This window comes from Saccopteryx leptura, chromosome 5, assembly GCF_036850995.1.
Source record: "Saccopteryx leptura isolate mSacLep1 chromosome 5, mSacLep1_pri_phased_curated, whole genome shotgun sequence".
NCBI classification, from domain to species: Eukaryota; Metazoa; Chordata; class Mammalia; order Chiroptera; family Emballonuridae; genus Saccopteryx; species Saccopteryx leptura.
In genome coordinates, this window is record NC_089507.1 from 140363047 (window position 1) to 140388745 (window position 25699).

Consider the following 25699-nt stretch of genomic DNA (forward strand, 5'->3'; position numbering starts at 1 on the left):
CTACTTCTTACCCGAGCTTGAGCTTGAGGCCACTGTGGTTCCTAGGCCTCTCAGGCCAGGTGCAGCCAGCTAGCCTGCCCAGGGCGTGGGAGAACAGGGCACCTAAACATCCCCCCCCCCCCGAAGGTGTCTACCTGTCGGGGAAGATGCCTCCTCTAGGCTCAGCCCTGGGTCTGCCTCAGGACACATGGGGTTTGCCCTCCTCATCGAGGGTGGTCCTGGGGGCTCCAAACCCCAGGATGTGAAGCACCTGTTTGGGAGACAAACACATACCCGGGAAGAAATTGGTCACATTACCAAAACCCAGTCCGACCTCTCAGAGGATCCCCAAACTCGACATGTATTTGTCCAGGCGAGCTAGCATTGTGCTGGCCCGAGACCTCATGGCTTGGTGGACCCATTCTACAGATGGGCCAGAGACCGCCCCGAGGCAAATCTTTGGTGGTGGCCTCACGGAGCCACAGGGCAGCGACATGGAGGTACAGCTGCTCCTATCCAGGGTCCCTCCCTCCACTAACCAGGGGCCGCAGAAGCCTCTGCTGCTTCCCATCACCCTTGGGGGACGTTCTGAGAAGCTCACTCATGTCCTCTAGCCGTGTGTCAGCATCCCCAGGACCTCTCAACCCAGGAGACTGGGTGTTGCCTCTTGGGGAGAGGAATGAAAATTCAAAGGCCAAAGGCTCTGTTCTGCAGGGCAGGGATACCAAGAAGGTGACCCAGTCTCCAAACCAGCTGCACCTAATCGGGCCACTCAGCTCCGTGAAAGGAACCTGAGGAGGTCATGCTCCCCCCCAGTGCAAACACAGGACGCATGAAGGAGTGAGGCCGGACTCAGGGCCAAGTTAAACAAGGCCAGTCTGGGAGCTGGGCCCCTGAGCAGCCGAGGGTTCTGCAGGGGCCAGCGGAGCCTGTACACCAGCCTTTGGGGGTGGGTACAACGACCAGGCTAAGGCAACGCTGGTCCTAAAGCCCCGAGCAGCCGCCACAGTCATCAGGGTTGCTATTCAGCCAGAAAGCTCTCACCAGACCTCAAAAGGGTGGGGGGTAAGGGTGTGTTGGGACCAAGTCCAGAGCTCTGACCTTGGCAAGACACTGTATACTCACTCTCCCCCTCACCCCCCGTAAGCGTCTCTAGCCTACCCATCACGTCACGGGGCAGGGTGCTGCCTCTGTTGGAAAGCGGAGAAATTCAAGGAGGAGGCAATGGAGTCACCTGCCCAAGGTCCCTTGGCTGAGCTGGTCTTGAACCCAGGACAGTCTGGCTCTGAAGCTCACACTGTTTATCTCCTCAGACTCTCCAAGGAGGCAGCCAGTGTCCAATAAATATTATGAAGGAAAAATAAGAAAATGATCATTTTCTCCCTCCCTCCCTCTCCTTCCTTCCCTCCCCGGGCTCAGAGAGGCCTTATATGAAAGAGCTCAGAATTCTAGCAGCCAAGGTGTCCTGGCTTGCTCTCTGCAAAAACTGCTCATCGAGGCATCCCGTGGCCCCTCCAATGCCCTGTGTCCGTCCACCTGAGGCCTTCCAGCCACCAGGGAGGGTCAAGGAAATGGACCCCAGAGAGTGTGAGCATCTTCTATAAGGAGCATCAACGTCAGTTAATCCTATAGCCCCCCCCCCTTTGAAGCAAGCAGTGCTTCCAAGGTACGGAAGCAACAGGGTGAAGGGTCTTGGTGGGGGGGCTCATGGCGCCCCCAACGGCACAGTCAGCCAGCTCCGGTTGATGGCAATTAGAAAGAAAACACCATTCACGTTGGATACAATCCCGTTGTTTATACCAGGGCCACCCAGGCTGCGTCGGCAAGGACAAGGAGAATGGTGAAACGTCCGGACTCTGCTGCGAATTCGACAGGGAACTTAAGTAACCGGCCAAGTATGGGACAGCGATGGCTTGTAACGATGCAGACAGAAAGTCCTCAGCAATGCAGGTAACTCCAACCCCACAAGAACCCCACAGCCTGGTGCGGCCGCCCTGACGGCCGGGGTAGCCCTAGGGCACACTGATTAAACTGAGCGCCCAAGGGGAGAGCTCCCAACAGCTACAGTCAATTCTGGGCGCGGGGAACCAGGACATGGGACGTTGTGTGCGCGCGCGCGCGTATGTGTGTGTGTGTGTGTGTGTGTGTGTGTGTGTGTGTGGTCTTGGTGGCCACTATGCACGTCACAGTGGCATTCAGAGGTATAAGCGTTCGACCTTAGTTTCCCAGTTAGTAATTACTGAGCACATTAGTCTAGGGCTAGGCACTTAAGAAAACATATGCATTAGCATTCGATGGGTTCATACGTTTGAAGTGTTTATTTAATCCTCAAAAGTGATGAGGCAGGTGTTACCATTTCCATTTTATAGATGATAAAATTGAGGCACAGGATAGGTGATGAAGGAGGAAGAGAACCAGTTACCCAGCATGAGACATGTTGGCACAGAAATTCCAGGATGACTTGTGAGGGGACCAAGACGAAGAGCATTGGACACAGTTTTCACAAGAGCTGCTGGCCCATCGGTGGATCCCCCTACAGTCTGGAAACCCTCAGACCCAAGGACTCAACCCTGATCCAGCCCAGCAGTGACGTGGTGACACGGTGAACATGGGCCGCGGGCTGGGCTTGGCCACATCACTCCTGAAGCCCCACCTTTCCTGAGAAGACCCAGGACTGGCAGCAGCCTTGAAACTTCCTGGTGCTGCCCCTGGGGTGACATTCACCGCACCTGGTGGCTAGGCCACCTCTCAGGTGACAAGCAGCTGGGAAGATCCAGTGTCAGGGTGTGATTGGCCCAGTATTCCTCCTGCAACCTGCTCATCACATGGTGTAACACGAATGGACAGTTTAGTGTGACCTCCTTGTCCTTCGCCATACCCTCACATACCCCCGTGCTTTGGCGGCTCTGCTGTGAAGGGACAGGAAGTGGCCTGCATACCTGAGCATGGACTTCCTGTGTCCTGGTTCTAGGAACCAGAGGCAGCCACAGAGAAATGTCGCTTCCTGGTAATAACTCTTTTCTCAGGTCCCACCAGTCTGCACATGGCCACCACAGGAATGGCCCCGCAAGGTCCCTTATTCTGGTCCTCTGGGAGAGAGGCCCTGGTCCCCAATCCTACTGTGAAACAAAACAAGCAGCCCTTCTCACCTTCGATGAGCTGACATCCACCTGGAACAAACCCTGGGGGCTGGGGAAGGGAGGTCCCACTGGCCCAACCAGGAAACAGTTCCTGGGGCTGCCAGCCACAGCACAGCCGCTGGGCACAATCAGGCTCCTGCCACCAAAAGAGGGAGCTGATACTGGGCAACAACTAAGAGCTCAGTTACTGGGGCCACACCTGCCCATGAAAGAGGTGACAGTCCTCACCTACCTTGGTCTCTATCTTCCAGAGAGAGTCCTACACCTCGATGAATCAGAGGGGGGAAATGGTCTAGTCCATTCCCCTGGCGTCCACCTTGTCCATCCCTCATGGGGGGGGGCAGAGGGTATTTCAGAAGACCCCCAGCACCCAAAGCAAATCATGTTTATGGGGCGTCCCCGTGTACTTGGGGGAAAGGGGGTCGTGCCATGTTAAAAGGCTACCCGCTGGCTTGGGAGTGTTTTCTTTATTCCCTCTACAAACATACTTCAGCCTGCTGGGGCTGAAGCAATTTCTGAATTCTTTTTTTTCTCTGAGGCCAAATAATTAAATCAATGATGGACAACAGAATCTGTTGAAGGGGGTGAAGGAAGACTCAAGAGCCACATCCCAGAAGGGTGGGAGGTCAGTGAAGAAAGAATTCGGAACCCAACAGCTCAGAAATCTGATAGGCACGCTCACAGACCGAAATGCCCTCCTCTGTCTACTGGGATAAAGGCAAGTGCAGATTTTGTTATCTTTTGCTCTGATCCTCCCCTCCAAGGGGGACTCTATGCTTTCATTATGGTTTTTTTAGGATGCACCCTTGACAGCAAACCAGGCTGTGAGTCAGCAGTTTCTAAAGGATCAGGGTGCCAGAGTCTCACATCTGTGGGTGATAGATACAGTATCGTTTTTTCACTTTTCAGTACTGAAACATTTGACAGTATATACAAGTTGAACAGCATCACCAACTTCCCGTTTTCCTAATCACCCAGCTTCAAATCAACAATTATCAACTCCTTGAAGATATGTTGTCAAGTTCACCACTTAATATGCAGGCACACCACTTAAGAAGTCTCGTGAAACATGCAAATGCCTGGACCCAAGACCAATTTGGGGGTAACATCAGGAACTGCACTATTCTCATATACCCCCCCCCCGAAATAAAAGGATTGTCATCGATGGTGACGTGTGCAGTTATGGTGAGGGTGGAACCTCAGGCTTGGGTGCCCACTGTGCCATTGACTAGCTGGGTAACCTGAGTTGGTTTCTTATGCTTTCTTGGCAACACCACTGTAAAAATACAGATATCATAGGTTGTCGTGAGGAATGAACAAGATGGCGTAAACCAAGTGCCCGGCACACCGTAAATGCCCAGGAAATACCCAATACCGTCTTTCACCATCTTTGCTGTGATGGGTTTCAAAACCCTAAGGAAAATGTACACCCCGACAGAGATTTTTATGGGGGGAGAGTGCTTCCAGAGGGCATGCCTCCACCCCAACCTGGGATCCCTGCCATCTCTCTGGGCAAAGGTAACATCATGAGTGTTTCTGTGTAGGGCTACTGACTGACAGAGAAAAAACCCCCAACAACCAATACACAAACCGGGGAGTTCCCATTGAGGACCAAAACCAGACTCTGTCATAAGTCTCACCAAAAGTGACCTCACAGGGTGATCTCATCATCAGTTCCCAACTGGGCAGGTCATGGTGGGCAGTCACAACCCCAGGCACAGACCATCTTTAGTGAAAGGTTACCTCTGCCTTAGTTAAGCAAGTCTTGTCCATTGTTCTGGTGCATCTAGATGAACACATCTTTGAAATGCTCTCTTTTGAGACCCCTTGAAGTGAAACCACCCTCTCTGTACAACTCTGTGGATGGTCCCGCAAGCCAGTCTGCACCTTACTCTCTCCCACCTCCATGCCATCTTCCTTACAGTCCCACCTTAACCCAAGATGCACACTGATACTCTCCCAGAGCAGTTGAGACCTTGCTTCCCGACAGGGTCGGCACTTTGGCTCAAACAAACTCTTATAAAAATTCTCTACGGGTCTGGATGTTTCTTAGGTTGACAGCCTGTTGATATTAGCCCCGCCCCCCACCCAGGTCAGCTATGGCATCAAGCCCAAGGTTCCCTGGTCCTTTGTTAAGAAAACCCAAGGGAAGATGAGTGTGGGAGCTCTTACTATGAAATGTTGGGTATGTGGCCAATGGAATGGATAGAGACTTCTCATTCTTTCCCCCTTTGTGATCCTGGGTGTTCATTAAAGAAGTGGAGGGGGGCAGAGCAAGCCCACCTCGTCCCGACGGGAACTGAATCCACCTGTCCCGGCCTCAACAGCTCAGAGCTCAAACAGCCAGAGCCCAAACCTTGTTGCTGTGTTCATCGCCCACGGAGCTCAGCCCCGTCTTGCACATAATAGACGCACAGTAAACACAAAGGCAAATGGGGGATAGGTATCCGTTGACTCAGAAACCGAGGCTTAGACATAATGACGCTTATCGTGTGACTCCAAACATACTCACCTCGCAAAGCCTAGGGATTCATAAAATCCTTCCAGTTAGCCTGACCAGGCGGTGGCGCACTGGATAGAGCATTGGACTGGAACGCAGAGGACTCAGGTTCGAGACCCCTAGGTAGCCAGTTTGAGCACAGGTTCACCTGGTTTGAGCAAGGCTCACCAGCTTGAGACCAAGGTCGCTGGCTTGAGCAGGGGGTCATTAGCTCTGCTGTAGCCCACCAGCCAAGGCACATATGAGAAAGCAATCAATGAACAACTAAGGAGCTGCATCGAAGAATTGATGCTTCTCATCTCTCTCCCTGCCTGTCTGTCTCTCTCTCTGTCTCTGTCACATACAAAAAAATAAAAAATAAAAAAATCCTTCCAGTTAGTGGTGTGAGTTACCCTTAAGAAAAACAGTTTTCAGAACACAGGGGACTAGGGGAAGGGACAGCTGTCACATCTTAGGCTTCTCTACAGCTTTTTAGAGACATGAATGTTGGCAGAGGCCAGGGCAGCAGACATGTGCCCCATAAGAATTTGGAAGAACAAAAGAAGGAAAGAAGTTGCGCTTATAAAGTCAAGGTTTGAAAAAACACACATTAAAAAAAAAAAAGAGACATAATTAGCCAATCAATAAGAGTTACCCAAGAAGCAGTGATTATGTGGCTAAAGAAATCAAGAACATGCATAAACCCACTCAGGGTGACCTGGGTCACCTGCACAGGGGTAGAAATAATATTTCACTCTAATTCAGTAAGCAGAAACTTTCTGGAGAAACTCCAAAGAGAAAGCAGTGGATGGATGGTCATTTAAGGGCACAAAACAGAAAGCTCCAAAGTCCTTCGACACACAGTCCTAGGAGAGGGTGGCCAAGCTCCAAACCCAGCCTGGGTCACACACTCTTGGCCACTCAGCAGCTGTTGAGCTGGCTCCCTGTGTCATCCAGCCACAGGGTGCTGGTGTACGCTCGCCGGTCCCCATATGTGCCCGTCACCTGCGCCGCTCAGACGAGGAACTTCTAGATTTAGGTCATCTCTGTGAACCAAGAAAGAGATCTGTTCTTGATGTGCTGAAAACAGTGGGTTGCTTTTTTTTTTTTTTTTTTTTTTTGAGCTCATGAAGCGAATGATTCATCCTGAGACTCGGTGACTCACTGAGGAGTGTCACCACATGGGAGAGACCTTTTGGCAGCTGGTCTCAACTTTGCTGGGACCTCCCTTGAAGCCCTAGTCCCTGGGCTTGGGAGGATGACCATTATGCCTCCGGCCCACCGGCATCTTTATGTCTCCCCTGCTCCTGGCCTCTAGACTGGGAGGGAGGGGCCCCAACATGGGGAACTTCCTGTGACCCTTCCTAGCCCCGTGGTGGCCACAGCATGTCACCACGGGACCTACACTGGCCAATGGACATCCTCAGCCAGGCCCAGGTTCCACGGCACAGAAGCAGGTGCAAAGCAGGATGCAGATGGCTGTCTCGGTCTGTCATCACAAAATGTCACAGGCTGGGTGGCTTGAAGAACAGGAATTTATTTTCACACCGTTGGGAGGCTGGGAAGTCCAAGACCAAGGGGCCAACAGGGCCAAGACCTGGTGAGCTCTCTCTTCCCGGCTTGCAGAGGGCTGCTGTCCTTCTCGGTCTTCACACTCCTCTTTTTATGAGGCCTCTGATCCCATCAGATGAGGTCCCCACCCTCATGACTTCATTTAACCTTAATTATCATCTCCAAGCCCCATCTCTAAGGACTGTCACATCAGGGTCAAGGCTTTAACATATGATTTGGGGTGGGTAGGTGAGGAGAACACAATTCAGGCCACGACAGTGGGCAGAAGTCCTCCCCATGTGCCCAGCCCAGTATTGGTCTTGGTGACAGTGTCCAGCACTGGATGTCCATGGTCCCCACTCTGGAAGTGACTCTGGACACTTCTGAGTAGCACCAGCCCAGTTTTTTGCATCCTGGGGATTCTGTGAACTATTCACTGTCCTTGAATACATTTTTGGTTTTAGCTAGAACACATTTCTGGGCCTGTGAGTTAAGAACGTGAACAGATGCTGGGCCAGATGGGACTCCCTTCCACCAAGTCCAAAGCTGACTTAACTTCTCTGCATTTCCAAATGAAATTCTCCAGTTCTTGCTCGCCGGGACTGAAGGTGGGCACGGTCTGGTGCTGCTGCCTGATATGCTTCTGGGCCTGGGGGGGTGGTTCGGGGAAAAGTCAAGAGAGACTTCCCGCCCTAGGTCCTGGGCAGTGGATGCCGGGTGGATCTGTGAGACCACACGTGTGGGAATACCTCAGTAGCCTGAGGAGTTATCATGGGATAAGGAAGGGTGTCTTTGTTGGGATACCCTGAAATATTCCCGGATCAGGGGAAGGGTGGTCTGAATCAATGCTTCAGTGTCCTCATGCACACATTTTGCTCTTATTGTAGCACCAACCCTGTTGTAGCTCAGCTCTGAAACCATCACAACTGAGAAAAATCAAAACATTTTAATTAAAAAAAAAAGTGTGTGTTGAGGATGTGGGGGAACTGAGCTCTCATGAGGGCAATTGGATAATAGTTGATATATATACATACATATGCGTATGCTTTGACCCAACAATTTTAATCCTAGTACTTCAGATCACACATATATATTCATGCATAAGCACAAAACGTATGTACTTGTTAAAGCACTTTCTTTTTATACAGCGAAGAACTGAGAATGGCTCCATCAATGGAGGACTAGTTAAGTAATTCCCGGACTCCCTCCAGAATGGAATACTATAAAGCCATGAAAAGGAATGAACACCAGCATAAATGATTAAGGGGTTAAAAAGCAAGTTGTATCCTGACCAGGCGGTGGCGCAATGGATAGAGCGTCGGACTGGGATGCAGAAGGACCCAGGTTCAAGACCCCGAGGTTACCAGCTTGAGCACGGGCTCATCTGGTTTGAGCAAAAGCTCACCAGCTTGGACCCAAGGTCACTGGCTCCAGCAAAGGGTTACTCGCTCTCCTGAAGGCCCACGGTCAAGGCACATATGAGAAAGCAATCAATGAACAACTAAGGTGTCGCAACGCGCAACGAAAAACTGATGATTGATGCTTCTTATCTCTCTCCTTTCCTGTCTGTCTGTCCCTGTCTATCCCTCTCTCTGACTCTCTCTCTGTCTCTGTAAAAAAAAATAATAATAATAAATAAATAAAAATTTAAAAAATATATATTTTAAAAAAAAAAACCAAGTTGTAGAACAGTATGCATGATATGTTATCATTTGTACAATAAAAAAAGGCTTGGACATGCATGGAATATCTTTGAAAGGATATAAGTGTTACAGAAAAAAAGGAGGCCTGGGGTCCAGGGCGGAAAAGCATCTTACTTTGCACATTTTGAATGCTTTAATGGGCGCATGTATCACCTATTCGAGTGCATGTGTATTTAAACAATATTCTTCTGTGATCAAAGCTGATCTGTGAACTTCTAGCACGTTCAGCTACGCGGTGTTATGTAAATCACTTAATCCGAGCAGCAGGTGACTCGTCCGTAAAACAGGTGCTGTGATGCTTCATGTCCACGAACACTGGAGGCCGGGACGAGCCGTCTAGACCTGTCCTGCCCTGTGGGTGTAGCGCAAAGGTGCTGAATCCCAGACATGGGGGCCCAGGATCGTTCTGCGAGTGAATCCTCTTTGAACCAAAGCTGCCTTTCAGCTCGTGGGGCCCCAGGGACCAAGGCTGAGGAAAGCCACGAAGGGCGGAGGACTGTTTGAAAACTCCTCCTTCACCCTCTGCCCCACCCTTCCCTGCCAATACCCCCCCCCCCCCCCCCCCCCCGCTTCCACACACACAAGGACACACTGCCCTTGGGTTTCTCCCCTCCCCTTGGCAGCAAAAGCTGACCTAGGAAAAGGATCTGTTCTCAGTCACTTGTGCCTCCTTCCTGTATAGCGGCTCCTTCTGGGGCTTACCTCTCCCTGGGAAAGAAGGCTGAGTGCTGACAAAAGAAAGCCATCCTCACCGGGCAGTGAGCAGGAGGCAGACTCGCTCTGGTTCTCCTGAAACCAGCAAGTTCCCGGTGGGGACAGACACGTGAAGGCAGCAGCCCTGATGCTCTGGGGCTGGACTGGGGCTGGACCAGGGGAACTCGGGAGGACGCGTCTATCCCATCAGCTGACAGCTCAGCACCAGTCCCTGCTCGCAGGGTGGCCTGTCACCCAGCACTTTCTTATTATGGATGTGCTGCAAACACACACCGCCCCAGATTAGATAGAGGCAGGCCCGCAGGTCCCCACTAAGTGACATTCCTCACTTCCCCTGATGCCCTGCTATCTTGTAAATGGCTCCCCACTTCCGAGCCTCTATCAGCTCTGCCCCCCCCCCGCTCCCCTCCCTCTCCTCCTCCCTGAGGTGTCTCTACCCTCCAGAAACAGGGCAGCTGGGAACTGAAGACAGGCAAGGCCACTGCCCTCCGTGGAGGGCGGCTGGAGAAATTCTGCACTGGACTCATGAGTTCCCACTCCTCCCATAAGCTCCTGCCAGGACGGGGTCCCATGGCCACATTCCCAGTCTCCTGGGACTCATGTCAGTCATCTCCGAAGAGTCTCATTACTACCTTTTCCCCAATGCAGTCACCTTGGTCATAATACAGGCTGGGAAAAAGATACACAGGACAGATTTTTGGTAGGGTCCAGGGTCTTTCCTCGAGGGGACCTAGCCTCTCCTCCACTCAAGGGGTTCTGGGTCTGCAAACTGGCTCACGTCTGGGCAGTGAGGACTTGTGACTTTGTTTTCATGATCTGAGTCAGACTTTTGTTCACTCGACCTAGAACCTTTCTGCAACAACAGATCAAGTCAGAATCGAGTTCACCTCCAGGAACACCACGGTCACTTTCAGGAACACCACAGTCAAGAAGCCAACGCCACAAAGGTCAGAACACACCCACCACCGCTTTGACTCTGCTGTCCTTTGTGGTAACCATGCCCATCTTGTCTTGGGTAACTGTGTTGCCACTTGGCCCCTGTCTCCCGCCCCTACACCGGGTCCAATTATCCCCACTGCATTCAAGATTTCAGGTCAATGCCAAGAGTCCTACTGCCATTTCCTCCCTACAGAGAAGAGGGACCTCAGAGCTTTAAGTATGTGAGGGGCTTCCCTTGCAAATTACTTGTCACCGTCTTGGTGAAAAGTGTGTCCTCTGGACTTTCACAAGTTGGGGAGGCACGTAAGCAGGTCTCCCATGATAATCGATGGTCACTTTCCAACCTTCCCGAGCCTTTGCACACGTTCTTCTAATGTGTCCCAAGGCAGACCTTGCATGTCAGCTCCATTTAATGAAGGACACCTTTGGGGTCCAGGTTTTAGCCAAACAAACTTCAGGGCCCTTCCTGCCTACCCTGGAGCCCTTCTTAGTCCTCTGGCCAGCCTAGGAGTGAGCATCCCCGCACTGAGAGTCAGCTCTGCCCCTCCCATGGGCATCACACCCCAGGAATGGGACGCTCAGAAGGCGGGGTTGGTCTTCACTCACCTGTGACCAATGCCAGGCATGCCACCAAGTCCCACAGGCTCCCTCCTGGGATTCCTGGAACCTCTCTCTCCTTCTTCTAAAGACACCCTGCCCACCCTCGGCCACACCCAGTGCTCCAGCCCCACAAACCTCCAAACCTAGAGAGACTAGTCCCCTCTTTCCCAGTGCCTCGCTCCGTGTGACCGGCTAATCTGCACTTAGCCATGAAGTCTTGATTTGTATAGGTTCAGAGAGGCACACAGACCTCTGCAAGGGATGCTGCCAAGATGACTCCAAAACACGCCATGTAAGCCATGTACCTTGCGAAAACCAGACTGTGGGGACTTGGGGGGTGCTCACTGTGCCCCTCAGATCACCCTGCAGGTGGCTGCGACCTCAGGTTCCCACAGGGCCTGATATGCTGGCAATCAGAGTGGAGGGGGCCTCCGGGTGTTGGGAGGTCCTCTCGGGCTGTGGGCTTGTGGCATCCCCCAGGAAGCAGCAGGGCCATTCATTCAACTGCCCACAAGGTGAGTGCCACGTGCAACATCCTGGGCTAATGGGAATGAGGGTTCATCACTGCCCGGGGGGCTTGCAGTTCTAGGTGGGCGTGGGGTGGCTGTGTCTGCTGACGAATGGATGGACAAGCAAAATGTGGTGTCTACACCCAGGGGATGCCGTTCCGTCTTAGAAAGTAAGGAAATTCCGACACATGCCACAACGTGAACAAACTCGGAGGACAATACGCTGAACAAAAGAAGCCAGACACCCAAAGACAAACGCCGCATGACTCCTCTTGTATGAGGAGACCCATCAAACTCATAAAGAAAGAAAGAAGGGTGGGCGCCAGGGGCTGGGGGCAGGGGTGAGAGGGCATGTAGTGAGGACAGAGTTTCACTTTGGGAAGCTGAGATCTGGAGATGGACGGTGCAGATGGCTGCCCGACAGTGTGAACATCCTCCATGCCACTAAACTGAACTCTGGTGGTTAACACGGTACATTTTATGTGACACATATTTGATCACAACTAAACAATGCAAAAAATAAAACGAATGACTCATGAGCCATGGGGGTTCCAGTGGGGCAGAGAGGGGGCTTCCTAGGAAGGTGCAAAGCCAAGGCCCCCAGTGCCCCTTGCCTGCACAGAGGGGTACCTCCTGCACCCCTGACTCTGACCACTCTCGAGCGTTGAGCTCATTTCTGATTCACACCCACGTCTATGTTCTGTTTCCGCCTGAATCTCAGAGCCAGAACCTCAGAGGTTGCTCAGCACACCTCCCACCTGATGTTTCAAAGGCTCACCCTCGGCTGTGCGAACACGGGGCTGAGGGAAGGGAGCTCAGGGTGTCACGCCGAGCATTGACCGTCACACCTTGGGAGGACCACCAGCCCCCGCCCTCTGACGACCCAGTGCCCTCTGTTCTTGTAGGCGCCCCTTCCTGAAGCAGCCACCTCCAGAACACTGCTCTCTTGACAAAGCTCACAAACACATCGGGGTGTTGGGGGTATCCTGTGATTAACAGGGAATGTTTTTGCACCTTGCAAACATTCTGAAATGCTATATTTACTTTATGATTTTTATAAAACACCATAAAATGCATTAAAAATAAATACACAGCCCTGGCCGTATAGCTCGGTTGGTTGGAATGTCGTCTTGATACACCAAGGTTGCGGGTTCGATCCCCGGTCAGAAATCAACCAATGAATGCATAAATAAGTGGAACAACAAATCGATGTTTTTTTCCCCTCTCTCTCTCTCTATTTCCTTTCGCTCTAAAATAGGTGAAGATTTCAAATATAAAAATAAAAACATGTTTTCACAGGGGAAAATGCTTATTGTGTTTGGACCTTGTTCAGTTTCTTAGTCAAGTATTAGAGTTCACTCCTACCCATGCCAGCATCTCCAGATCTTTCGATTCCTTTTCATTCGCCAGGGTTTTGAGTTCTTGTACCACCCTGCTAATTAAGTCCTTGACCTTGAGAAAACATTTACAATCTCACGGAAGAATTGAGATTAGAGACTTAAGAAACTGAACAAGGTCCAAATGCAATAAGACTGCTTATAATAAAGTATTAGATTTTGTAGTTCTGACAGTAAAGAAGAAGACAGCTGAGGTTTAAAGCAACAGGAGACTTCTGAGTCTGCCTGCCACCCCACCCATGTTTTCAGGTGGCTGGAGAAGAAGACCTCCAGCAGTGAGACGTGGCTGCACCTCGAAATCCACCTGGGGTCTTGTGGCTGGGTGGAACCGGCCCTCCCCCACTCGGATTTCCTTTGATTTTTTTCTATCCTGGGGATAGAAGGTGATTTATTTTTAGTGTCGAGGCTGGTGTGTAAGTGAGAAGTTGCTATAGCGACAGCTGGTGGTTACAAACCCGGTCCTGCTACAGACAGTTCCCAGTCATGAATCAATCCCAAACACTGAGCGCGGGAAGCATGCTGCCCCAGAGTCCGCAGCACCTCCCAGGCCCACTGGGGTCCCCTCCCTGCCTGCTGTCCTCAGGGTGTGTCACTTGAACAGGCGGTGAGAGACCGCACGCTGCCCTGGGGAGAGGCCTGGGGGGGGGGGGCTGAGGCTACATCTCAGCTGCCCAGAGAGAAGGCGCCTCTGCTCAGTACTGGATGCCCGGCGGGAGGAGGTGGGCATGCCGGGTAAGGCGCTAGGTGGGGAAGCCCGGGAAGGGAGGCCGTGGCACCTGCAGGCAGCCCAGCCCAGGAGGTGGACCAGTGCACGCGCACACACACTGAGGCTGAAACAGCTTCCCAGGCTGCACCCGTGTGCACCTGCAGCCAGCCCAGCCCAGGAGGTGGACCAGTGCACGCGCACACACACTGAGGCTGAAACAGCTTCCCAGGCTGCACCCGTGTGCACCTGCAGCCAGCCCAGCCCAGGAGGTGGACCAGTGCACGCACACACACACTGAGGCTGAAACAGCTTCCCAGGCTGCACCCGTGTGCACCTGCAGGCAGCCCAGCCCAGGAGGTGGACCAGTGCACGCGCACACACACTGAGGCTGAAACAGCTTCCCAGGCTGCACCCGTGTGCACCTGCAGGCAGCCATCCCCACACGGGTCCCACGGAAAGGCATAAAAACATCCAGGAACATCCCCCAGCAGCGGTCTGAGACCCAACCCAGGCCGCCCAGCGCCCAGGAAAGGGGTGGCACTGCTCTCCCCACAGAGGACGAGCCTTTGTTCTCCAGCAACCAAGTGAGTGAGTGGACGTCAGCCTCAACCTCAGCCTGGTCGCATCTCCCAAAGGTCAAGCGAAAGGAACCTGACCAAAATATAAATACAGTAAATTGATCTTGCATGGACTCATCCCTCTGAAGTTCATGACCAGATACTGCTGATCTTGGCAGGGGGTGGCACCTGGGCTGGTGACGTTCTGTTTCTTCTCTGCATGGTGGCTCCATGAGCATGGGCGCACACTGTGCAAGGTCACACATCTGTGGCTTGCACAACTTCTGTGTGCCTCCACCTTAGTCAATGGGCTGGTGGGCTGGTGTCCCAGAGACCCCTGACCAGGGGGACCCTGGAGGGGCCATGGAAGGTGAGCAGTCATCCCCAAGGTTTAAGTGCGTCTTTGGGGAGGGGAGGCTGGCCCACAGGTACCGGCCTGAAGACCCAGTGATTTACTCATCTTTCTTCGGTACCATCTAGGCTTCTCCCCAGAGCCATGGCCACAGCTGCTCAGAGGTCACCTCTAGGCTGCAGCCACTTCTGTTTCGCTTTCCATCAGCTTGGGCTATGCTGTGACCAGGCTGAGTCACCCGGGAATGAGAAGCAGAGAGGACAGAGGGGGCGTCTGGCTCAGTATCCCCTATGACTCATGGCAGCCCAGGGTGGCCGCCGGAGTGTCGGCCAAGAATGTGGCAGAGACGAGATGCTTCTTGTGTCTCTGCAGGAGATGTGGGTGAGCGTGGGCCAACTCATGCTGGAAAGAGCACCGGGCCCAGGGCTGCCCGGACAGAGGCCAACAGTCAGAGCTTTTCCTGGCAGGTGCCATGTGCGACTGACTGGTCTCCTGGCCTCTCTGGGCCTCAGCTCCCCCCTCTGTAAAGAGGGCATACTGCCTCCACTATCTACTCTACTTGCCTTATCAGTTATCAGAATATAAACACCATAGAAGCTATGCCACATGATAAATCCCTGACAGCTAATGGCGACGTCCGAACCACCCAGGCCCGTGCTCAAGGTCCCCATCCCTTCCCACACCTGCTCCTAGGTGACTCCCACCTGGTCTTGCTCGGCTGCCACACAGCCTTCCACCTCTCATGCCTGTCCCTCAGGGCTGGAGACACCGGTCACCCCACATGTGGCCGGCCCTGGGACACATCTGGCTTAGAGCGTCGGGGCTGGTGGAGGAAAGGAGCTGTCCCTGCCCATGCCGGAGACTTTGTAGGCTGATCACAGGTCTGAACAACCCCCACCCGGACGCAGGTACAAAGCCCCGCCCCTCCCCCCCCCACACACAGGTGGAGGATGACCTGCCTCTGGGATCCCCCACCTCATCCCTGACCTAGCTCTCTGCACTGCTTCCTGCCCTCCAGCCACCCTGCCCCCTTGTGTTTCTGGAATACACCAAGGTCCCCCTCCTCAGGCCTGAAAAGACTGGCGCTGGGTATCCACACGGCCCACTCCTCCTGTCACTCAAGCCCTAGCAGAGGTGGCCCCTGCCCAGCTAGCTGACCCCTCGTCCACAACGCTCAGCACCACCCAGCATCGCAAATGATGGTGTGAGTCACTCAGACAAGGTACTCTGAGCAGTCAATTCATCCAGGCAGAAAGTACGGGGGTGGTGCCAGGGGCTTGGGGAGGGGACTGGGGGAGAGGACAGAAGGGGAACTACTGTCTTAGGGTACAGACTTTCAGCTGGGGATGATGGGAAGCCCTGGAGCTGAATGGGGTGACGGGCGCACAACCACGGAAAGGCACTTGGTATCACCAAACTATGCACTTAAAAATGGTCAAGATGGCTAAGTCTTCCGTCCTGTGTGTTTACCACAATCTAAGAAACTGCCTCGGGTGTTGGCCTCGCCAGGTGTGTGCCCCGTGAGGTGGACTGGCGGTGTGCTCACTGCTGTGCCCCCTGAGCTGGCACAGGGCAGATGCTCAGACGCTGGTGGGATGGGCAGAGCCTTGGCCATTCTTGAGCCTGAAGGTGGGTGCCAGTACGCCAGTCTCCTTATGTCTCAGTCTTCCTGCAAGTGTCCATTATAAAAAGCTAAACGCGTATGTCTGAATGAACGAATTTTGGGGTCTTCCAAAGCAACTGCCATAGGGACCCCCGGAGCCAGGCAGGCAGGTGGAGAGACCGTGAGGGGGCAGGGACCCCAGTGAGCCCTGGAGAGCCGAGGGGGGTGGAATAGACAGTGGGTTTTGCTCTCCAGCTCTGCCCGCCGCCCAAGGCTGAGAGCCACCTACGTGGAGGGCCCCGCCTGGATTCACAGAGGATAGGGGAGCTGGGATGGGCAGTGTTAGGGTGCTGAGTGCACCCAGGCATGCAGACCTCTGGAGTTTTGCTCCAGGACTGGTTGTCCACATATCCATAGGAGGGCCGAGGGGCAGGGGAGGCTTGTTGTAAAGTCAAGACTGACCGTTGGTTCTGACGTCCATTGTCACATAGACGCCAGCCGCATGGGGACAGAGTGACAGCTTCCTGACTCACCCCGGGGCTTCCGGTGGTTTCCAGAGTCACCCTCACAGAGACCTTTTATGACTTGAGATGGTTCGTGTGTGCTACCGCCCTCTCAGTGAAGACGGTGGAAACCTGGCCATGGCTATCTCCCTTGTATCTGATTGGCACAGTCCTCTCCCAATCTTCCTTCGCCACTTTCTTTTTTTTTTTTTTTTTTTTTTTTTCATTTTTCTGAAGCTGGAAATGGGGAGAGACAGTCAGACAGACTCCCGCATGCGCCCGACCGGGATCCACCCGGCACGCCCACCAGGGGCTACGCTCTGCCCACCAGGGGGCGATAATCTGCCCATCCTGGGCGTCGCCATGTTGCGACCAGAGCCACTCTAGCACCTGAGGCAGAGGCCACAGAGCCATCCCCAGCGCCCGGGCCATCTTTGCTCCAGTGGAGCCTTGGCTGCGGGAGGGGAAGAGAGAGACAGAGAGGAAAGCGCGGCGGAGGGGTGGAGAAGCAAATGGGCGCTTCTCCTGTGTGCCCTGGCCGGGAATCGAACCCGGGTCCTCCGCACGCTAGGCCGACGCTCTACCGCTGAGCCAACCGGCCAGGGCTTCCTTCGCCACTTTCATGGTGTTTGCCATGTGCTCTTCGGGGCACGGGAGCTGGTTAGGGGGGGGCTTTTCGTGAATCAGGAACTTTCAAGGGTGCTCTATCATGAGGCGTGAAGTGTTCCACGTTCCAGCAAGAGCCACATGCACTTCCAAACGCAAATGTCACCCACGGGCACATATAAACGGGCCTAGCAGCTGCTGACCTACCTGCCTGGATTCTCTCGGTTGCTGGTTCTTCCCAAAGGACGGTAGAAGCAGCTAAGACAGAGAGAGACAGAGAGAGAGACAGAAAGAGAGAGAGAGAGAGACAGAGAGACAGAAAGAGAGAGAAACAGACAGAGAGAGAGAGAGAGACAGAGACAGAGAGACAAAGAAGACGGGTTTCCTGAGCTGAGGAGTTGCAGGGAAACCCACCGAGGAAGTGTCCCCTGTCCCCTGAGGTAGGGCCCCACCTCCACGATGGCAGAGGAGACCACGAGTGGTCCCTGGAAGAGACTGAACCAGCCCCAGAGGCAGCCAAAGGGCCGAGAAATCTGTGCTGACCACCTAAGTACACTTGATTTAGGGGAAGCGGAGGGGACACCTGGAAGACACTGTCACGACCCTCGTGGAAGAAGCTTTCTTCGAGGGAGGAACAGGTCTCCCCAACAATTCTATTTGGCCACAGAAATAACTGGAGGAGGGACAGGGAGGGGCTGAAAGGGCATTAAAAACCACCCAAAACCCTGAAACAAGGCTTACTCAAGAAGTGAGGTAACTTCGGAGCAGCCCCTAGTCCATCTGTCCCGGAACCCACTCTGTAGTGACGGCCATGGTGCTACAAGGCATGAGAAGGGTTAGGATGACCGGGGAAACCCTCCTTCAGGGACATGGTCCCCGTCCCTGACAAGCCTGGAGGTCCCAAACTGGGGGTGGGGAACGGTTTCAGAGGGCGGCGGTTAAGCTGGGTCTTGGAAGGCAGGTAAGGTTTGGACAGGCAGGGAGCTGAAGAGGGAGCCCTCAATCGCTGTCCCCCCACCCCCCATTCTCCCTCCACGCAGCATATCCACACTGGGCGCTGTCGGGGGGACCGGCACCAGCTTTGTCCCTGCTTCCTCTCATGCTGAGGCTCAGGAAGATCAGGACATGCCTGAAGACCTGAGCTCTGGTCCCCTTGAGTGGCCTAAGTCTGCTCCCCAAATCCCAGAGGGATGTTCTGGAGGGGACCCTGATTTTCCCTAACCTTGCCGTCAGTACCAGCATTTGCCTGTGAGCACCTGCAAAACCTGGTCCACATGCAAATATGACTTTTGCTCTCAGAAGTGTGGGAGACAGGACTACAGCCAGCTTTAACCCAAGCAAGAGGCTTTTTAATAAGGGGCCCGCCTGTCTCCATTAGCAATACCCAGCTCTGAGTTCAAGACTAGCTTCAGGTTTAATGTTAGAGTATTAGATGGGAATTGATGACTTTATTATTTCAAGTAAACTACCTTTTTAAACCCCATCTAGGAAGCCAGTCCAGGATGATGCATCTGTGTTCCTGTCCCTGGTCTGGGCGAGGCACCGACCATGTTCCTATAAAAATTCACCTTTGAATCCAATTAGATAGGTTCTCTTGTTCCTCCCCAAGATGGATAGCTCCCCAATCCCACAGTGGCTGAGTCCTTCACTCACATGCCCCAAGGGCGTCGGTGGCACACAAGGTCCACCATCCAAAAGCAACTGGGTCCCCCGGATGTAGCTGAGATACAGGAGAGTTTACTAATGACCTTTTTCTAGTCTGACCACCCCACCGTCCATGCTCGGCCCAGATGTCTGGCCCAAGTCATCTCCTTACAGCACATACTCAATGTCATGTTCTGCTCAAAGGAGTCAACGTCTGAGGCACCCCTCGGTGTCCACATCCTTGCCACCACTGGGTGCGTGAGCCTGTCCCATTGGATAGCGGGATGCTCAGGTACACCCAGGGTCCTACCAGCAGTGTGACCAGGAATGAGCCAATTCCCCTTCCTATGCCACAAAGCTGCCCGTCTAATGTGAGCAGGCAGGTCTCCTGTGCCCCGGAAAGCTCAGAACGCTTTGGAACCCACCTGCCTGACTCCTGCCCCATGAGCAAAAGCCCACCCCAACCTATACATCCCTGGACACATGCTGTTCCAGCCACACTGGTCCCAAACCCCAGGGTGTGGAGAAGCTGGAGAAAGTCCCAGAAGTCAGGGAGACCCCAGAGCCAGCCTCTCCCCCGGAGATGCACACCAGGCAGCTGCTGTGCCCTCTTACAGAAACCCTGATTGGCCCGATGGCTCAGCTGCGGGGTGGAGGTGATTGCAGAGTCCCTTCTCCCTGACCCCCAGCACTTGGTCCCTACACACACACACACACACATACACACACACACACACACATTTTGTTTCTAAGAGCTGAGAACAACAGTCCTCATCCGTTCTGAGTTCTTCCCAAGCTGCTGGGTTGCCCTAAATGAATGCCAGTCCAGCAGATGACTCACCCCATGAGGGCCAGGTGGGCCAGGGAGTGGACGTTGCTTCAGAAGAAGGCACACCAGGCAGTTCACAACAGCAGCCTTGCCACCAACAAGGAAACACGCCCCAAACACACCCATCTGTGCCTTTAACTGCTGCCTGACAATCCCATACACAGGGAGAAGGGAGAGGCTGCCCCCCCCTCCGCTCCAGCTCAGGAATCTGCACACATTACAAAGACACGCACACACCCCCCTCAAGGCCCTGGGGTCCCCCTCCTCCAGCACGGCCAGCAGGGAACGGGGCAGAAGGGCCACGTCCTACCGAAAAGACCATGGGGCTCCGACTGGCGCCTCTCGGAGCCACGGCTGGGCTCCTTCTGTTTCTTCTTCCCCCTGAGGCTGCCGAAGCGCTTCATCGGTAGCTGTGGCCGGGGGAGCGATGACAGGTGACCATACCAGGACCCGCGGGTGTCAGCCCCAGGTGGCAGGGAACCAGAGGGCGAGGCGCCACATCAGCCAGCAGGTGCGGGCCGTGCGGCCGTCTGTCAGCCTTGAGCCACGAGAGCTCAGAGACACAGCCTGGGGGAGTCCAAGCAAACTCCCCCAGGCAAAAGGGGGTCCTCGGCACCAATGCAGGACGGGTCACTCTCGGGCCGGCAGCCACAGGACACACAGGGCAGTGAGCCCCTTGCAGCCCCTCCTCCAACAGAACTTGGGGTGCAGTTGCTGGGGCAGCCTGTGGAGCCTTGAGTGGCAAGAAGCCGCCAGAAGCGCAGGCAGGACCTTGCCGTGGGCTTATGTGGCTAAGGTCAGCCCTGTGTCTCAGACACTCCCAGTGGTTGTCTCTTTCCCCCTCCTTTCCATTAAAAAAAGGAGGAAGGACAAAACAGGCCAACGGAGTACAGGCCCAGTCATGTGTGGGTCTGCAGATGTCTCTTTAAAAAGGCTGTAAAAGGAAACCACACCGGGCAGACAATCCTTGGCACCAATTGGCTGGAGCACATTCCCATTATGACATGACATCACATAACTATTTTGATTCCCGCGTTCCAGGGCTCTGCGGGGTCAGGAGGCTGCGGCTGCTCCTCGGTGGTGAAGCCACACGTCCCTGGGCTGAACATCGCTGAACCTACTTCAGCTCTGGGCTCCTTGTGGCCCCAAGAGACAAGACCACCGATAAGGGGGGAGGGATGGTGGGGTCCTCTGGAATTCCACCGGGTTAACGAATGCAAACTGGAACTGTGGACGAGCTTAGAACTGTAGCAGGGCAGAACTCCAAAGAGGTTTTTAGAGAGCATCTGGTTCAACCCCCCAACCCCACCTCCCTTCCAGGACAGACAGGGAAAGCGAGGCTTGGGAAGGAGATGCGAGTTGTCCAAGGTCCTGTCGCAACTGTGAAATACACTTTAAAACCACAAGATAGGGAGAATATTTTCCTTTTTTCTTCTTGATGTGGTCACTTAGACCACAAGGAGGTGAGGAGGTCTGCTAACTCACTTTGTGACCTTGAGAACGTTCCTTCTGGTCGATGAGTCTCCGTCTATCCCCCCATCTGGGAACTGAGACGAGTCATGGGCGTTATCAGTCAAGATCGTGTCTCCTTCTGAGAGCCTGAACTACTACTGGTGGCCCCTGGGTGGGCTCTTCCTGGCCTGCTGGGACCAAGGGGCAGAGCGCTGGTCCCCTTTTCGCAGCAGGGACCCCTGAACGAACGAACCAAACAGGTCTCACCCTCAAGGAATTTCCCAATGACTTGGAGAGGACAAAGACAAACTGTTAAACAGCACAAATGCAGATTAACAAAGGCCATATGTGGTGGGTGGCCAGTGGCCGGAATGGACGTGTGTCTTCAGCCCAGATGAACAGTGTAGCGGTCGCATGGCCCAGCGTGGGGAGGAGAGCCCGACTTGGTCTCGGGGGTATCAGGGTCCAAAGACAAGGAGAGAGATGGGGCCAGGCCAGCACTACCTGAGGAGGAGCCTGACCCCTCCAAACAAGTTGTCAAACCCACCCCCAGCTGAGTCCCCGATACACTCGTGGGCGATCGTGGTTGTTAACTATCTCAGCCCAAACTTCCTGTGATAAACGCTGAAAAAGACTAAGTAGGTAGGCTTTGGAGTTCCACATATAGATTTATTTTTTAACCAGCTCAGCTCTTAACAAGCAATTGAATGTTCTGATTTAAAAATAAAGCTAAACTTCATTAGGAAAGGACCACTAAACAAGCCTTCCAGTGAGATAGAAAGCAGACATGTTTGATTAAAAGAAAGAAAAATGAAATATTTGTTCTTGTTTTTTTTTTTTTTTTTAAATCTAAGCCAATATCAGATCTCATCTTTTGAGAACAAGAGGATGGAGCAAGAGAGAACATGTCAGAGCTCAGGAAAAAAAACAGCAACATCGTTGTGCCTGACGGTTCCCGCTCAAGTTTAGGTGGCTGCTCACTCAACAGGCACTTAATAACCCTCCCTCACTGGGCGTGTGTTGATGGAGATTAGCATGACGAATAATTCGAAGACATTCTTGTCCTCTAAGAACTCCCTTTTCATTAGGAAGATCACCATTCCCAGGCACTGGGCGCCTGCCATGCGCCCCGTCAGCGTGCTGGTCACCTCACGGTCATCATTCCATCCCACTCTTCCTACGACCAATGGGGCAGGGATTAGTGGTCCTGTCCTGTTTTATTTAAAGAGGAGGAGCTCAGGAGAGGGAGAAGCAGCCTGATGGGGGTCACACAGCTAACAAGCTGGGAGAACATGACCTTGACCCTACTGACCTGGTTCCAAAATTCCCATCTTCCTGCCATACCCTACTGCAGTGGTTCTCAAAGTGTGCGCCAGGGCACACTGGTGTGCCCTAGAAGCTTACCAGGTTCGCCCTGGTATTCCAGAGAACTATGTGCCTGTTGGGGACCAAAAAATCAATAGGGTTCTTTGAGTTTAGATTTTTAGGGGAACAGAGGTGTGGGGAATTGGCTGTAAGCTGACAGTCTGCCCAACCCCCCACCTCACTTGCCTGATTAGGTTGCAAAAGGCTGTTAAGCTGTGGTGCTGGATTGTTTACACTACCCCCCATGTTCCCCGGAAAGACTGGAGGCAAGTTTCTTCTATCCTTTGTTTGGTGTCAAGTTAAGATGTATGTATAGTGGGGGTTTTCTGCACTCAACACAAGAGTAAAAAGAGAGGAATTCTTCAATGTATTGACAAGGAAATGAGAGTTTGCCTTTCAAATATATGCTCAAACATTGAAGAAATTGCTAGGACACATCAGGCTCATGTTTCTCATAAACACAAGAATGAAAAAACACATTCGCATCGGGACCTGCCAAATTTACAAAATCTTACTAAGACTGTATCTATATATATAAAAAGATAACTTCTTTGTCGTTTTATTTTTTAACCCCTTTTTTACAAATTCTAAAAAGCATAACTCAACTGGTAGAGCATCGGCCTGGCGTGCAGGAGTCCCGGGTTCGATTCCCAGCCAGGGCACACAGGAGAGGCGCCCATCTGCTTTTCCACCCCTCCCCCTCTCCTTCTTCTCTGTCTCTCTCTTCCCCTCCCACAGCCAAGGCTCCATTGGAGCAAAGTTGTCCCGGGCGCTGAGGATGGCTCCATGGCCTCTGCCTCAGGCTCCAGAATGGCTCTGGTCCCAACAGAGCATCGCCCCCTGGTGGGCATGCCGGGTGGATCCCGGTTGGGCATATGCGGGAGTCTGACTGCCTCCCTGTTTCTAACTTCAGAAAAATACAAAAAAAAAAAAAAGCATAACTCAAAAGATGTAACATAAAAATATTTTTTAATGTCAGAATAAATTTAATTTTGTCATATTTATTTCATTTAATTACTATAAAAGCACGCTTGGACTTTATATTTTTTTCTTTAATATTTGACTTAATTATTATAACATATTTCTCAAAAATCTGTATATAGTATGCTTACAATTATTTGTAGGATTTTAAATGTGCCCTGTCTTCAAAAAGTTTGCGAACCACTGCCCCACCGTCTCATACACATGCAGAGAAAAGTCCACCAACAACGAGGTGATGCCCTCGGTCGAATCCTACAGGACGTCCCAGGACCAACTGGGGCCAGAATATTCGCCAAGTTCCTCTCTCTCTCCACTCCCACTTGTAAATTTTGATCTTCAGGCAAAAGAGAGAACCATGTTGGGACGTCTTGGTGGCTACCCTCATAGTTCATCTCGCAACACCCACCAGCTGCTGAGTGGGGCATCTACGCCAAGCCGAGCGGATGTCAGGGTACACCAGGCTCGGGAGACATGGTGCAGACCTGCTTGCCTTGCTGGGGACGTGTACAGGTTGCTGAGCACGAAAGTGGGAAAACACCTTGTTCCCTCTGCCTGGAAGGTCCTGAGCCCATTGACACCAGCTCAGGCTCCTCGCTCCGGGAATTCATTCGGCAAGAACAGCCAGGCACCACCCGGGCTGATGCCTCTGCCAAGAGTAGTGAGGGCATGGCCAAGCAGAGAAAAGAGCCACCTCAATCAGGGTCACTGCTCTGGTACTGAGACAAGAACAGAATGTTTTGACAAGAGATGGTGGCCCCGGCCTGATTCAGCAGACCACAGTGTTCAGCCCTGCACAGTCTGCTGCGTCTGCCCACAGGATGCATCTGGACAAGCTCTCAGTGGAAGCAGCTAGGAACAGCGTGAAGGGCAACTTTGAGGAAATGTTAGGTGGACCTGGCCGGTTGGCTCAGTGGTAGAGCATCAGCCTGGTGTGTGGATATCCCGGGTTTGATTCCTGGCCAGGGCATACAAGAGAAGAGCCCATCTGCTTCTCTGCCCCACCCCCTCTAGTTTTTCTCTCTCTCTACCCCTCCTGTAGCCATGGCTCGACTGGCTCAAGCAAGTTGGCCCCAGGCACTGAGGATGGCTCCATGGCCTCCACCTCCGGTACCAAGAAGAGCTCAGTTGCTGAGCAACGGAACAATGCACTAGATGGGCAGAGCATTGCCCCCTAGTGGGCATGTGCTGGGTGGATCCCAGTCAGGGCACATGAGGGAATCTGTCTCTCTGCCTCCCCTCCTCTCACTGAATAAAAAAAAGAGAAATTAAAAAAAACAAACCTGACAACCTTGAGAGTGGACACAAACCCCTGGAGAGACCCCAGCTACATGTTGGTGTCCTTGTGACCTCATTCAAAATGTTCTCCCTGGGGTTGGCTTTACCAACGAGCAGAGCATAGACTGCTTGTGACTCAACTCAGACACAGGGAAGCCATCACATGACGAACAGGTTCAGGGGCAGCTGCTTTCTGTGAAGTAGTTGAGGGAGGCTGTGCTACCTTCCGTGGTGCGAACACTCCAAACCTGGCCCAACGTGGCAGGGACAGATTTGCAAAATTCCCAAAAATGTTACCATCTGCACCCTCCCTACTGGGGTTCCTGTTTGACTTGCACATACCTGAAATTCCTTCCCTTGGGGATTTCCTTACTGCTTTTCTTTTTAAAAAAAAAATCAGTGAGAGAAGGAGAAGGAGAGACAGACTCTCACATGCACCCCTACTGAGATCTACCCGGCAAGCCCACTATGGGGCAATGTTCTGCCCATCTGGGGCTGTTGCTCCATTTCTCTTCTTAGTGCCTGAGCCATGCTCAGCGCCCAGATCAACTTTGCTCCAATGGAGCCCTGGCTGCGGTAGGGGAAGAGAGAGACAGAGAGAAAGGAGAGGGGAGGGATGGAGAAGCAGATGGGCACTTCTGTGTGCCCTGACTGGGAATCAAACCCAGGACATCCACACACCAGGCCAACACTTTACCACTGAGCCAACCGGCCAGGGCCCTTAATACTTCTCATTCCACATGAGACCTGGATGCTGGTGCACTGGGGGCAGTGACATTCACGCGGCAGGTGAAGTGACTGATGGATTGGTGAGC

At 53.0% G+C, this 25699-nt stretch overlaps 1 protein-coding gene across 3 annotated transcripts in view; it reads right to left on the reverse strand.

Moving 5' to 3' along the window:
- PRKAG2 (protein kinase AMP-activated non-catalytic subunit gamma 2) overlaps positions 1-25699 on the reverse strand; it is a 204782-nt gene that overhangs the window by 104877 nt on the left and 74206 nt on the right. Inside the window, exon 1 of one of the 3 annotated variants that reach the window (XM_066385399.1) lies at positions 20122-20686. The exons of the other annotated variants lie outside the window; for them this stretch is intronic. Within the exon in view, the coding sequence (XP_066241496.1) occupies positions 20122-20215 (94 nt within the window). The 5' untranslated portion in view covers positions 20216-20686. Of the gene's footprint in view, positions 1-20121; positions 20687-25699 lie in introns of those variants that run through there. 3 annotated transcript variants of the gene reach the window in all.